Below are 13,593 nucleotides of genomic sequence, written 5' to 3'. Positions count from 1 at the left end.
AAAAAGGTATATTAAAAATATATTCGTTATATTTAAAAATAAAAAATCTGAATTAAAAAATAAAGGGATATGCAAAAAATGTATATATGAATATAAATATAAAAGTTAACAAAATTAAATCATTATTTCTTAAAAACCATATTTTTCTTAAAATTAACAAAGTTAAAATTGACAATTATATATAATTATTTTTTTTTTCCCCCTTTCTTTTGAGAGAAAGAGAAAAGGTTAATATACAAAACAAAACAAAAAAATATGAAAAATACATATAAAATTAATAAAGTTATGGAATTATTTTAAAATATAGTTTATTTTCTTAATGTTATTATAATAAATTTTTTTTTTTTTTTAAAAATATCATATATTTGGAAATTTCATATATTGGACAAGTATATGTCGTATATATTCATGCGCATAAGCAAGAGGGCAAAAAAATTCCTTATTACTTTGTTCATTTTCCTTATTACTAAGATAATCTGAATCTTGAACATGAATAGCTCTTTTCCAGAATTCACTCGAAGTAACCCATGAAACATAATAAACAGAATTCTTCAAAATAAACAATAATATTTCATCATATTCTGAATTTTCTTCATTGCTTTTTTTAATTTGTATATCATGTTCAAGTGATAAAATGGATTGTAAATAATATGGTCTCGCTAATTTTGTTAGATTTTCAGAAACTTTTATAAAATGTTCATATAATAAATTTAAATGGTTTCGTGGTTTTAAAAATTCTTCATAAATATATATCTGATATTTACAAGATTGTTCGTCATAGCAAGGTATACTTTTTCTTACTTTTTCATGACAATCACCAATTCTTGATCCAAAAGTACATTCTTTTGGGAACATTTTATTTAGTTCAATAAAATTTTTGTCATGCATAAAAGGGCATTGATACATTTCTTCTTTTTCTTTATCTGTATATCTACCATTTAAAATAATTGTATCATAATTATTGGACACATTTTTTTTATTTTTTTTCATTAAAGGATAATATTCTGAACATCCTTCGTATGCCCAACTGTGACAATCAAACTTTAAATTATAAATAGTATTTTTAACCTTTTTACTCATTAATAATTGAAATTTTAAATCTATACCTGGAAAACTAATCATGCTATACATATTTTTATATACTCCAGATGTGATAATATTGTTTTTAATGTTCATTCCTGATGTAATATAATCTAATTTTGGTACTAACCTTGTTTGCCCATATAATTCAAATTTACTTTGTTCATAATATGTTAATCCTTTTTCTAATATAGAAGTATATCTTAAATAAATATTTGTATGTATATCAAATGCAGAATCTGCAATCCATATAGTCTTAAATCCATGTAAAACACAAAAACCAATAGCTATTTTAATTAATAAAGATGCAGATATTGGCAAAAAGCTCTTTTTCGATTCATCCCCTAAATAACTAATTGCACATCTATGCGGTTCTTGTTCTTCAAATTCGATACCAATTAGCCTAGTTTTTTCCTTTAACAAATACATTTCAGTATCCACTTCATCAATATTATCTTTTTTATTATTCTCTTTCTTTTTACTTTCTGCATATGGATAATTATATATTAATTGTGGAACTAAATAAGCTTCACATAAAACTTCTGATATCCATCTACCAGATACCTTACGAACTGGCCATGTCCCACTTTTAGTGCATGCAAAATCTACATTAATTTTTGAAAAAATATTTGGATCATTTTGAGAATTACTTAAAAGCATGTTATAATGTGTATCATCTAGTTCATTGAAGCTATTTAACTTTTTTTTAATTTCATAATAATATTTATAAAAATCTTTAATTCTTGTTTGTACATCTCTTACAGTAAAAAAAATATTTTGCTCAAATAATTCATTTTTAAAAAATTGATTTCTTAATTCTTCATCTGAGTCACTAAAGTTTGGATGAATTTCATAAATTTCTTGTAATTCTTTATAGTCATATACTCTTTTTAATGGATATATGTCACCGATTTTTGTATTTATTTTATGATTTTCTATATCAAATTTTCCTGTGTACGAGTGTAAGTAATCCTCTTCCCCGTCTTCACTACCTCCATAGATATGTTCAAATAATTTATTTTTACCAAATAAATTGTTATTTTTAAGTATATCCAGAAAACCGTTACCATCTTCATAATCATTAAGAAAACCATCAAACAAATTAAAGCTATCCATATGATCACTATGTTCCTCTTCATCTTCTTGGAAACTATCATTATCAGAACTAGAATTATGTTCATTGTTATTATTTTTATTTTGTTCATTAACATTTTTATTTGTTTCATTTGTTCCATCATCATGAGAAAGTACTCTTTTATTATTTTTATTAAAAAAATTATTAATATAATTATTTGTATGAACATACTTTTTACCATTTGCTTCTATAAAAGAGGCAATTTTACATATATTATCTTCATACATTTTACTTTTTAAAATAAAGAAACTATAACTACTCAAATCAATTGACTGATATGTATAATTGTAAAATTCATATTCAATAGCTTCATCTGATGGTCTTAAAATTTCATCTTCATTATCTAAATTTATTTCTTTTCTCCACTTTCCACTATGAATATAATCATAATCATAATTTGTATAATATAATTTAGCTAATTCACTATATTCATTTGACAATCCAGTAGTATTGGTGTTTTTTTTTTTATATTTAACTAAATACGAATGAGAAAAATATTTTATAAATAAATCCCATAAATGGTCATCATTAAATAATTTTCCTAAATCAACAGAATTACAATTGAATATGCATGATGCATTGTAATAAATAAAATTAATCATAAAATTTTTAAAATAAATATCATAAATTCCATTTAAAGAAATAATTTTATATACACATTGATGAATTGATGGAATATTATTACATAACATTTTAATTAAATAAATAAAAATATTTCCATTATTCTGCATTATATCTCTTTTATCTTCAGGTAAATATTTAAGGAAATAATTTATACTGCTTTCATAATATCTAGAAGTATATTTACTATAGCAATAAATAATTCTTTCAATATATTTAATTCTTCCCAGTAATTCATATAATTCATCAAATTTCTTATTATAAACATTATTATCTTTTTTTAATCCTACCCATGTTACAAAAGAATTATTTTGATTTATTGTTAATACAGATGGTGACATATACGAATTCAAAGTATATTCTGCATCAGTTAATTTGATGTTGTAAAGAAAATATTCATAATTTGCATAATATAATGTAGTGTTTTCTAAATTAAAATTCAATGCATTTAAACTATGTGGTACTTTTGAATATAATGGATTAAATAAGGGATGAATATTGTCCGTTAAAATAAAGTGGTTATGAAAACCTAACTTTGTACATAAACCTACTAACACTTTTAATATATCAAAATCATTTTTACTCATAATCGTATGGACACTTGAATGAATTCTACATAAGGAGTCATCAATTATTTGTTTAACAAGATTTAGTCTATTTAAATCATTTAAATTAAGTACAAGATCTACATTATCTGACTGCTTTAACAATTCTTGTGATATAGATAGGTCGAATGCTATATGAAAGGAATCTAAATAATTTTTTAAAGAATTGCTCTTTATACATTTTATAATTTCCTTATTATTACTATACAAGAAATGAGCACAAACAAATTCTAAATTAACAACATCCTTTCCTATGGTTAATCCATTTATTCTTATGTGGGGTATATCATATTTTTGGCTGCAAATATTATTTAAAACATGTTTATCCAAAATTGACGTTTTTTCTGTGCATAAAGCTTTTAATTTTAACATCCAGAATGCCTTAACGGAATTCAAACTTTCTAAATTATCACAATTATTAGAATTATCAACCTCTATTTTCTTTCCTTCATATTTCTCATATATATCAGATAACTTTTTTACATCAAAATTAAAGTCACAAACTTGATCATTTGCATATATATTTGATGTTTTAAAAAAATAAAATAAAAATATCAAATATGTTATTGATATACTCAAAATCATGTTGAAATAATTATTATATAAATTATTTAATGTACTATTTTTTTTTTCCCTTTTTTTTTTTTTTTTTTTTTTTTTTTTTTTTTTTTTTAAAAAAATATATATATAGAACAGATGGCAAATTTTTTGTTAAATCAAAACAAATTTAATTTTTAATTTTCATATTAACAATAAAAAAAAAAATAAAATAAACTTAAAAAAAATTTCTTTTTTCTTAAAACACTAAAAAATTATTTAATTTTAACAGATAAAAATTTGTTTTTTTCAAAAATCGATAAATTAAAAAATAGTTCATTGCTAAAATTCTTAGTTCTTTTAAAAAATTTAAAAATCTTGTATTCTTTACTTTATTTTTATCATTCTTATATTGTAGATTATATCAATAAAAAATTTTCAACTTTAAAAAAATGTGTATAAATAAAAGAAATAGAATAAAATTAAAAAAAAAAATAAGGAAAAAGAATAAAGATATTTAAGAAAATCTTTTTAAAATAACAATTTTTACTATTATTTGATTTTAATTAGGTATTTAAAAAAGAAAGCTCGACATGCATAATTTTTTTTTTTACATTGTAGTTATAGATAATTGAAAATTTTAATAAAAAAAATAAGAAAACTTTTGTGCGTTATATGAAATAATTTACATTTATTAATCTTCTTTGTTGAATTCTTATGCAGTGTCACAGCTATATTGTCAGTTGGGTTACATAAAAAATTTTCATTTAAAAACATGCATGCGTAAAATTTTTTTCTTTTTATTTTTAAGCAAATAAATGAAAAATTAAAGAAGAATTTTATTAAAATTTTTTTTAAGATTCTCTCATATTTAAAAGAAAAATTGAGAAAGGAATGATTAAATGATAAAAAAATAGAATTCATAGAAACAGATTTATGTTGTAAAATATTTAGGTTAATATATAGACAGATGTGTATAATATATATTGTTAAATATGTAAATACATGAATTTAACAAGGAAAAATATAATATTATAAGGTGAAAATTTTTGGATTCCATAATATATCTAATTTCATAAACGATAGATATTTAAACTTTGTATATAATTTATATATATATGAGTTTTTGTTATATTTTGGAGAGAAAAGGAATTTATAATTTGTAATAATTTAAACTTTTTAATTAATAAGAAATTTATTATTCATATAGAAAATGCAATTTTTATTTTCATTATTTCAAGAGAATTTTGAAAAGTTTCATTATATGACACTTTATTTCTTTTTTGGTATTCCATTGTAAACATATATAAAAATTTTATAAAGAATAAGAAATAAATATAAAAATTTTGTAAGAAAGCCAAATTTATGTTATTCTAAACTTTGAAGTCATTTTTTCTTTTTTAAGTTTCCTACTTATGTAAACATTTAATGTGTGTAAATTTTAGAAATTTTAAAAAAAAATATTAAGTTCAAGTTGTGTATCATTTTAGTGAAAAAAATAAACATATTATTATGTTTTATATAAGGTTTTATTTAGCATCTCTATATATATTAGCCTTTAAAATAAATATATTTGAAATGGATAAAAAGTCAACAGACCTTTTATAAAAATAAATGTACTCTTAAAAAAAAAAAAAAAAAAAAAAAAAGAGGGTCATGTTATAATTTTCAATTTCTCAAAAATTTTGCATTTTTTTTTTCATTTTAAAAATATATTATGGTTTTGAATTTTTGTTTTTTCTTTAATCTTTCGATTAAAGTTAGTATTATTTTTTTCCATATTTTTATTTTCTTTCCACTATATAGTATCCTAAATATTTTTATAATATTTGTTTTACACTATTCTTATATAAATACTTTTTAATACTGTTGAATTGTTACATAAAGTTATATTTTCTTCACCATTTACGACATCATTCAGCTAAAAAAGTTACGTATTTTTTTATATGGTTCATTGTTTATTCATAGAATTTCAGTTTTCAAATATTTATAAATATTATCCATTTTTAAAAACTTTTTAGTATTTATCTTTTCAAATATTAATAAGAATAATATTTTTACGTATTTAAAAACAAAGAGTCACATTAACAAGATAAAATCAGTGAAATACTACGATAATATGACAGAGATATATATGTAAAAAAAAGTTAAAAAGACAAAGGATAAGAAGAAAAAGAAAAAATTAAATTAAAAAAATGTACAAATAGAATACTATTTGACAATGTAAAAGTTAATAAGAACAAATCAAAAATACAAAATTACTGTATATAAAACGATTAAAAAAATTTTAAAAAAAATGACATCAATTTAATCAGTGATCATTTTGAAAAAAAAATATTTTAAAATAAAATATAATTTTTTTTCTTTTTTTTTTTCCCTATCTTCAATATAATGGGAATAGATATCTTCATTGCATTATTTCCTATTTATTTTATTAATTATTTATTTTGTAGTGAAATAAAACCCTATGATTTTAATAAAAAGGAGTTACTGAAAATTTTTAAAGAATCTAATAGAATAGAATCGAATTCAGAAAAAGATATCTTAGATGCTGATAAAACATTTAATAACCTAAAATTACTGTCTATTTGCAACATTAATAAAAAAAGTTTCATTAATTCCATTTCAAATTTTCTTTGTAAAAACACTTTTTATACTTATTATGTAAAAATAAAAAATATAGATAGTCGATATGGGGATAATGTCCATTCGAAAACATCTAAATACATAAGAGAATTAAATTTTATCTGTAAATATTACATTTATGATAATTCTTATGAAATTATTAAATGTTATGATACTATAAATAGATTAGATCCATATTATTTAGGTTTTGAGATAGAAAAAAGATATGAAAATAAACAAAAGGAAAATGGATATAATGATTTTATGGTATCAAATAATTTATTGAAGAAAAGTGAGATGCTCTTTGAAAAAAAAAACGACCCATTTTATTATGGAAATGATAATAATAGTAACAAACCTCTAGACAATTATAGTGAATTGAACCAAAGTAATAATGTAGAAAATGTCAATGTAAATTATTTATGCAAATTAAAAATGAATATTAATTCTTATATAACAGATGGGGAAAGTGTAATTTTAAAAATTTTAATTGGATTATGTATCAAATTAGGTTATAAAAATCAGTTTTTTATATCAGAAAATACATTTGCTCTAGTTAAATACTTTGAAAAAACCAGTGTGAATCATATCTTCAACCTTGGTTTTGATATTTATAGTAGTAAATTTTATCATTCTAAAGACATTTATGTTATGAAAAGTATGAATTCATTTATAAATAGTGACAGAAAATTAATAAGAAAGAATATTCCCAATATTTATTTTAAATTTTTTTCTAATAAATCTTATCTACTATGGAGAGGAATTGAGAAAAAGAGAGAAATTTTTAATTATAAATTATTAGAACTCAAAAATTTATTGGAACAAGTGAACTTTAAAGAAAGAATAACTCTATGCTATAAAAATTATTTACATGTTTATTATGAAGAAGATGAAAAATATATAAAAAAAAAATTGGGTAGTAAAATAAAATATAGTAATTTTAGATCATTAAACAATAGCAAATTAAGTGATTTTTTTTTATTATCTTTTGAATATTTTTGTGATAACAATGTTCTTTCATTTGAACAATGCATAAGTAATATTATGTCATCGAAAATTTTGGATGAAAAAGCAAAGAGTATTATGCATCAATTTTCATATGAAAATTTTTTATGTTTTGATAGTTGCTCCTATGAAGATCATATGAATATTTTTAATAATGATATGATAATCAAAAAATTACAACATTATATAAATAGGAGTAACTCTTTAACTTTCAAAAAAAAAAACTATTCCAAAAAAATAAAAGAAAAAATAAGAAAAAGTGAAAATAGTGATCTATTATTTCCTCAAGATGACAATATACAAAAAGACTTTTTTGAAAATACTATGTTTTCTCTTGAATTCGATTCTGTAACTTCTTTAATTATAGATGAATTAGATAAATTAAATTTAAAGGAAAATTTAGAAAGTAAAATTTGCAACATTTTAAGGTATATAAAATATCATGAAAAACTATATAAAAGGGAGAATCGTAGATATAATAACAGAACATTAGAAGAATCTATTTTATTAAATAATATATTTTTAGAGCATTCAAAAAATGCGGATTTTGATGAGTTTATAGATAATGCATATGATAATATAAAATTGGATAATTTTAATTTTTCAATGAAGGATATTCAGGATAAAATTATAGATTTTGACTTACTAAAATATGACAACGATAATAAGGAAGATAATAATTATGAAAACCTTGAAGAAGAGAAAAATTATTATGAACAAAATGATTATACACACGATGAATTAGAAGAATATAATAATTTTAAAAATTATTCCTTTCCTGAAAAACATCCTGAAGAATTAAGTTTAATGATCCATGATATGTTTGGTATAAAAGATATAAAGGAAAATTTAATTAAAAATAAAATAACCATGCAGCATTTATCCATAATTGGCCCAGATAAAAAAGAAATATTTACATTGCAAAATCAATATGAATGTGACATATTACAGAAAATTTATAAGGAATATGAAATGAGTAAAAATAATGATTATAAAAATAATAATAAAGACAGAAAGAAGGAATTTTTAAAATATTTTTCATTTAATAGTTATTATAATTTCACTATTATAAATGTCCCTACTAAATTTTATGATATTTTAAAAAATCAAACTGTTAAGAACAATGATGAAAAAAGAAACTCAAATTTTTCTGAATTACAAAAAAAAAATTTGAAATTTTTATGTACTTCAGATAATATTTGGCCATATTCTAAAACACTAATTAAATTCTTTCAAAATGGTAGTATTTATTGTGAAGCACAATTAGAAAATGAACTATTGATTAATATAAAAAATGAAGAACAAACTTTTCAATATTTATTAAATCAAATAAAAGAAAATAATGATATGCTAAAAGATAAAGAGAAAAATAAATATAATGATAAAAACGGAAATATATCAAAAGTATACGAAAACAATATAAACACTGATACTTATATTTATCCTGAAAATATTTTATATAATATTAGAAAGAGTTACTTAGGTGAAAATCCATCTACCAAAAGTAAAATTATAGGCTTCCAATTTCTTAATAAAACCTGCACAATAAAATACATTGGAGATGATAAATATTACATAAATTATCCTATTTTAAGCAAAGTTCTATTAGAGGCTGTATTTGGTCTTTGTATTTTGCATGGATTTACAACACTAAAAATAGAGGCAGAAACATTAAATTTTGAAACTGGAATAAAAACAAAGTTTTACGAAATATTATTAAATGGAATTACGGAGTATGAGCATTTAGGTTTAAAATTAATGAATGTGGCAACTTTTTCAAAAGAATTATATTATATAATAACTGGATATACATTAAAAAATAATCTACTATTATCAGCAGTTGCAAAATTTGATGAAAATTTGTATGTTCATCATAACATTGAAAGTAATTTTTTTAATTATATGAAAAAAAAATCTATGAATATGTTACACAATTTACGTTTTAATTGTAACGAGGATTATTATCCTTATAAAAATTGTTATGATATCTATCCATTAGTAAAAAAAAATAAGGAAAATTATTGCTATTTTGAAACGAATGACATATTTAAGGAGTTAAATGAACTTTTTCCTGATGTGTGTAAAATGGGTGGAAGTGTAGGAAAATGTTACGAACAAATTAAAAAAAATATTACATGTTCAAATAATAGTGAAGGATGTAAATATTATAATTTTATTACTTATACTTTTATAAAACCAAGAAGGAAAACATCTTATTTTATTAATCATAATATGAGTGTTCATGAATATTTATCAAAAAAGTCATATAAATATTACCTAATATTATGCCAATTAATTAAAAATGAAAAAAATCATTTGAAGGAATATGGAAATAATGAATACATAACTGATTCACAGACATATTTTTTATTAAATTATATTTTGCAAAATTCCACTTTTTTTATTTTCTGGAATTTTTCCACTGAATTTTGGAGAAGATTTCAATATATTCATAAAAAAAAAAATGAGGATGATATTTTTCATTCAAAGAACCATACAACGTTTTGCCCTATGGCATACTCTTACGAATTTATATATCATCTTAATACTTTTTACATAAAGGAATAATTATTTCATAAAATATATAAAAAAATTTTCCTTTTTTATAAAGTTTGTATATGTACTTTTATACTTATTTCCTTCATATTTTTATCAATATTCTCCTTTTAATAATATTTTTTTTTTATTTGTGTGTGTGTTTATTATCCATAAATTCTTTATATATTACAATTAATTTTTTATTATATTCACTTGTTATATTTTTTTTTTTTTGATTCATTTTATCACTTACTAATGATTCTTTTTATTTTTTTATCATTTTACTTTTGCGACATACTCTGAATAAGAATGTTTTGCCAACTCTTTTTAAAATGTTTAATTTTTTTTCAATGAGAATTTTCTATTTTAATAAAAATATTGCATATTTTTCTATAAAAGGAAAATTATAATCCTTTTTTTCTTAGCAATTTGCTAATTCTAGTTTTATGTTTTACATATTTCTATTGTTATAAATTTGGTCAAAAAAAAAAAAGCATAATTCAAATAACTCTATATATTTAAAAAAGTGTATTTTTTAAAAAAAATTTGCAGTACCTAATATATGATATTAAATGAGCAAATATAAAACCAAAATTTTTAGTTTAAATAATATTTAACCCTTAATTTTAAAATAGTATTAGTTTTAAAAAGTAAAATATATATTCTATGATTTTATCCTAAATATAATTGGTTAATATAAGAAAAATTATAACAATTTAGTTTACAAATCCTTAGTGTCATTTTACATATATATTTCCATAGTTTTTGCACTATTTTTATATATCATTATTTAAAATAGTTAATATTTAAAATTTAAAATAAAAATACTTTTTTTTTTCTTTTTTTTTTTTTTTCATAAATTTAATATAGTTATATATTATTATTTAATTTGAAAATGATGTTATACATAATATAAAAAAATAATGGAATCAAATATATATAAATTATGTAAAAAAAGAAAAAAAAAATTTCTTATAATGATGCTTCTTTTAAAAAATCATATTAAATAAAATATACATTTTAATTTATTTATAGACTAAATTTACAAGTTTAGAAATAGGAGATAAAAAAATTAAACTAAAACAAAAAAAAATTATGAATTACATTAGTAGACCTCTAATATGGAGGAGTGTTCCATGCAATTAGAAGTGTGTAAATAATATTATTACAATTAATATAGAAATATTTTTTTCATTTTATTTATTTTATTAAAATTTACAAGAAAAATTTTATTTTTTCATTTCTTTATATATTTATAATAAATACATTTTTTTATAAAAAAAAGAACTTGAGAAAATTCTTCTTGATGTTGGTTAAAACTTTTACTTATTATTAAAAGTGTGAACAATCATATGATTAATTACATTTTGCATTTCTTCAACTTTTCTGCTATATTCGATTTTAGATGTTAACACATCTCGTTCTGCATTCATTAAACGAGCAGTTAAATCTATCTCTCTTCTTTTATGATTTGATAATTCTTCATTAAGCACAGCATTCTGTAAAATTAAGTTTATAGATGTTGCTAACATAAAAAAAATTCCTATACCTTTTAAAATAGTCTTAGTTAAATTTTTTTTTTTTCCCTTCTGTGTTTCAACTTTTTCATTTATGCTATTAATAGATGATAAATCTGTATTATAATTAGGATTATATGCAATGTTTCCATTTTTATAGTTCGCTTTACATTTTCTCACCTTGAATAAAAAAAAATATGTAAATGTAAAAAATAAAAACAAAAACAGTTTTCTCATATTAAAAAGGAATTTTAATTTAAAAAAATAAAAATGTAAATTTTATAAAGTATTAAAGCGAATAATAAGAGTGAATGAAATTCCACGATATAATAAAAAAAAGAGAACTCCAATTTTAATTTTTGAATAATGCTAATAATTATTTAAGGTCTCTTTATTTTCCATAAATGTTATTTTATTTTCCTAAATGATAACATCATAAACAAATAATAATTCCTTAATAACATGGAATATTTAAATTTTTTTAGAAATATGTATTCTTCAACATTTTTAGATATATTTAAATGTTTTTTTTATTTATTAATGCTTTTTTTTACTCTGTGTACTTTTTCTGTGATCATTTATATTAATTTATTGTCCTATTTTTTGTTTTTTTTTTTTTTTTTTTTATTTGCGTTTTTAACTTTTGCATTTGTTTTTTATTTCCATTAAATGATTAATTTTCACACAAATATTTTATTTTTGTATGTCTTTTCTTTTATACTTTTTGTCTATAACTTGTCTAAATTTCTTTTTAATATCATATTTTCCATTTCTCCGTATTATATATAAAATATATTTTTTAACGCAATTTCCTTTAAAAATTTTTTTTTAATAAATATAGAATATATTAATATATATAATTAATAAAAAAAAAAAAAAAAAAAGGCAAATCTTCTAAAATTAGCAGAAAACAAAAAATATAATAATTTATGGCATGATAGTTTAGCTAATTCACAACGGAGAATTAGTTTGTTTCTTTTTATTATTATAATAAAAATTAATAAATAGTTTTTTTTTCATATTTAATATCAAAAGAATAAAATTAACATTTTATTTTAATTTTTTTTTTTTTTTAAATAATTTTTTTTTAATATTAATAAACTTAATAATAATATAGTAATGCAAAAATATTCACATATATATATATAGATATATATATATATATATAGAGGAAAAAATGTCTTTAATATTTAAAGATTAAAAGCTATATAAAATGAATGTATTAAAGAGTTGCCAAAAGGTAGAACAATATTTTACTTTTGTATCTGAATAATAAAAAAAATTGGGAAAAAAATACCATACATAATAGTATTTTTAAATATTTGAGAATAAAAAGAAAAAATTTTATTTATATAGAAAACAAGATCTAATAAAAAAAATTTTAAATTAAAATGAGAATCTTTTAATATATAAAAAAGTTATATTAAAAAAGTTTTAATTATGTTTTCATATATTTTTGAATTTAGTTATAGAAATTTACAAGAAATTAAAATTATATGGTTTACAATAATAATTAGGTCTTTTTATATTACAAAATTCTAAAAAACATTAATTCAATATATATTTCTTATTTAAAGCTTTAATAGGTATTATGTTGCTAATTTATTATTGTCATAAAATAAAACAATATTTAATAAAAAAAGTTAATCTTTTAACAGTTAATTTATTTAAGCATTTTTTATTTTATTAATATTCGAATATGAATTAGAAAAATAATAGTGAAAGACATAAAAAAAAAAATAATAATAAAATAAAAATTACTAGAATGATATGTTTTCAAATGATGGTAGCATCTTAATGTATACAATTTTTTATTTAAAAAAGATAAAACAATAAATCTATTTGTATCTGATTATTAAAAAATGTACAAAAAAAAAAAAAAAAAAAAAAAAAAAAAAAAACTAAAATAAAAAAAATTAAATTAAAAAAA

The 13,593-nt window shown here is 19.3% G+C and overlaps 3 protein-coding genes across 3 annotated transcripts; 1 reads left to right on the top strand and 2 right to left on the bottom strand.

Annotated features, from left to right (window-relative positions):
• Positions 1-357: 357 nt before the first annotated feature.
• On the bottom strand, positions 358-4,026 carry PGAL8A_00516300 (rhoptry protein 2, putative; the record flags this gene model as incomplete). The annotated part of the gene is made up of 1 exon (XM_028673994.1): positions 358-4,026. The coding sequence occupies one exon, from the start codon at positions 4,024-4,026 to the stop codon at positions 358-360; it is 3,669 nt and encodes a 1,222-aa protein (XP_028530391.1).
• A 2,343-nt stretch (positions 4,027-6,369) lies between these two features.
• Positions 6,370-10,176, top strand: PGAL8A_00516200 (conserved Plasmodium protein, unknown function; the record flags this gene model as incomplete). Its single annotated transcript, XM_028673993.1, has 1 exon — positions 6,370-10,176. The coding sequence occupies one exon, from the start codon at positions 6,370-6,372 to the stop codon at positions 10,174-10,176; it is 3,807 nt and encodes a 1,268-aa protein (XP_028530390.1).
• Positions 10,177-11,468: 1,292 nt separating this feature from the next.
• Positions 11,469-11,900, bottom strand: PGAL8A_00516100 (hypothetical protein; the record flags this gene model as incomplete). Its single annotated transcript, XM_028673992.1, has 1 exon — positions 11,469-11,900. The coding sequence occupies one exon, from the start codon at positions 11,898-11,900 to the stop codon at positions 11,469-11,471; it is 432 nt and encodes a 143-aa protein (XP_028530389.1).
• Between the last annotated feature and the right edge of the window lie 1,693 nt (positions 11,901-13,593).

This window comes from Plasmodium gallinaceum (genome assembly GCF_900005855.1).
Source record: "Plasmodium gallinaceum strain 8A genome assembly, contig: PGAL8A_v1_152, whole genome shotgun sequence".
NCBI lineage: Eukaryota > Apicomplexa > Aconoidasida > Haemosporida > Plasmodiidae > Plasmodium > Plasmodium gallinaceum.
This window is presented reverse-complemented; position numbering and strand designations above follow the sequence as displayed.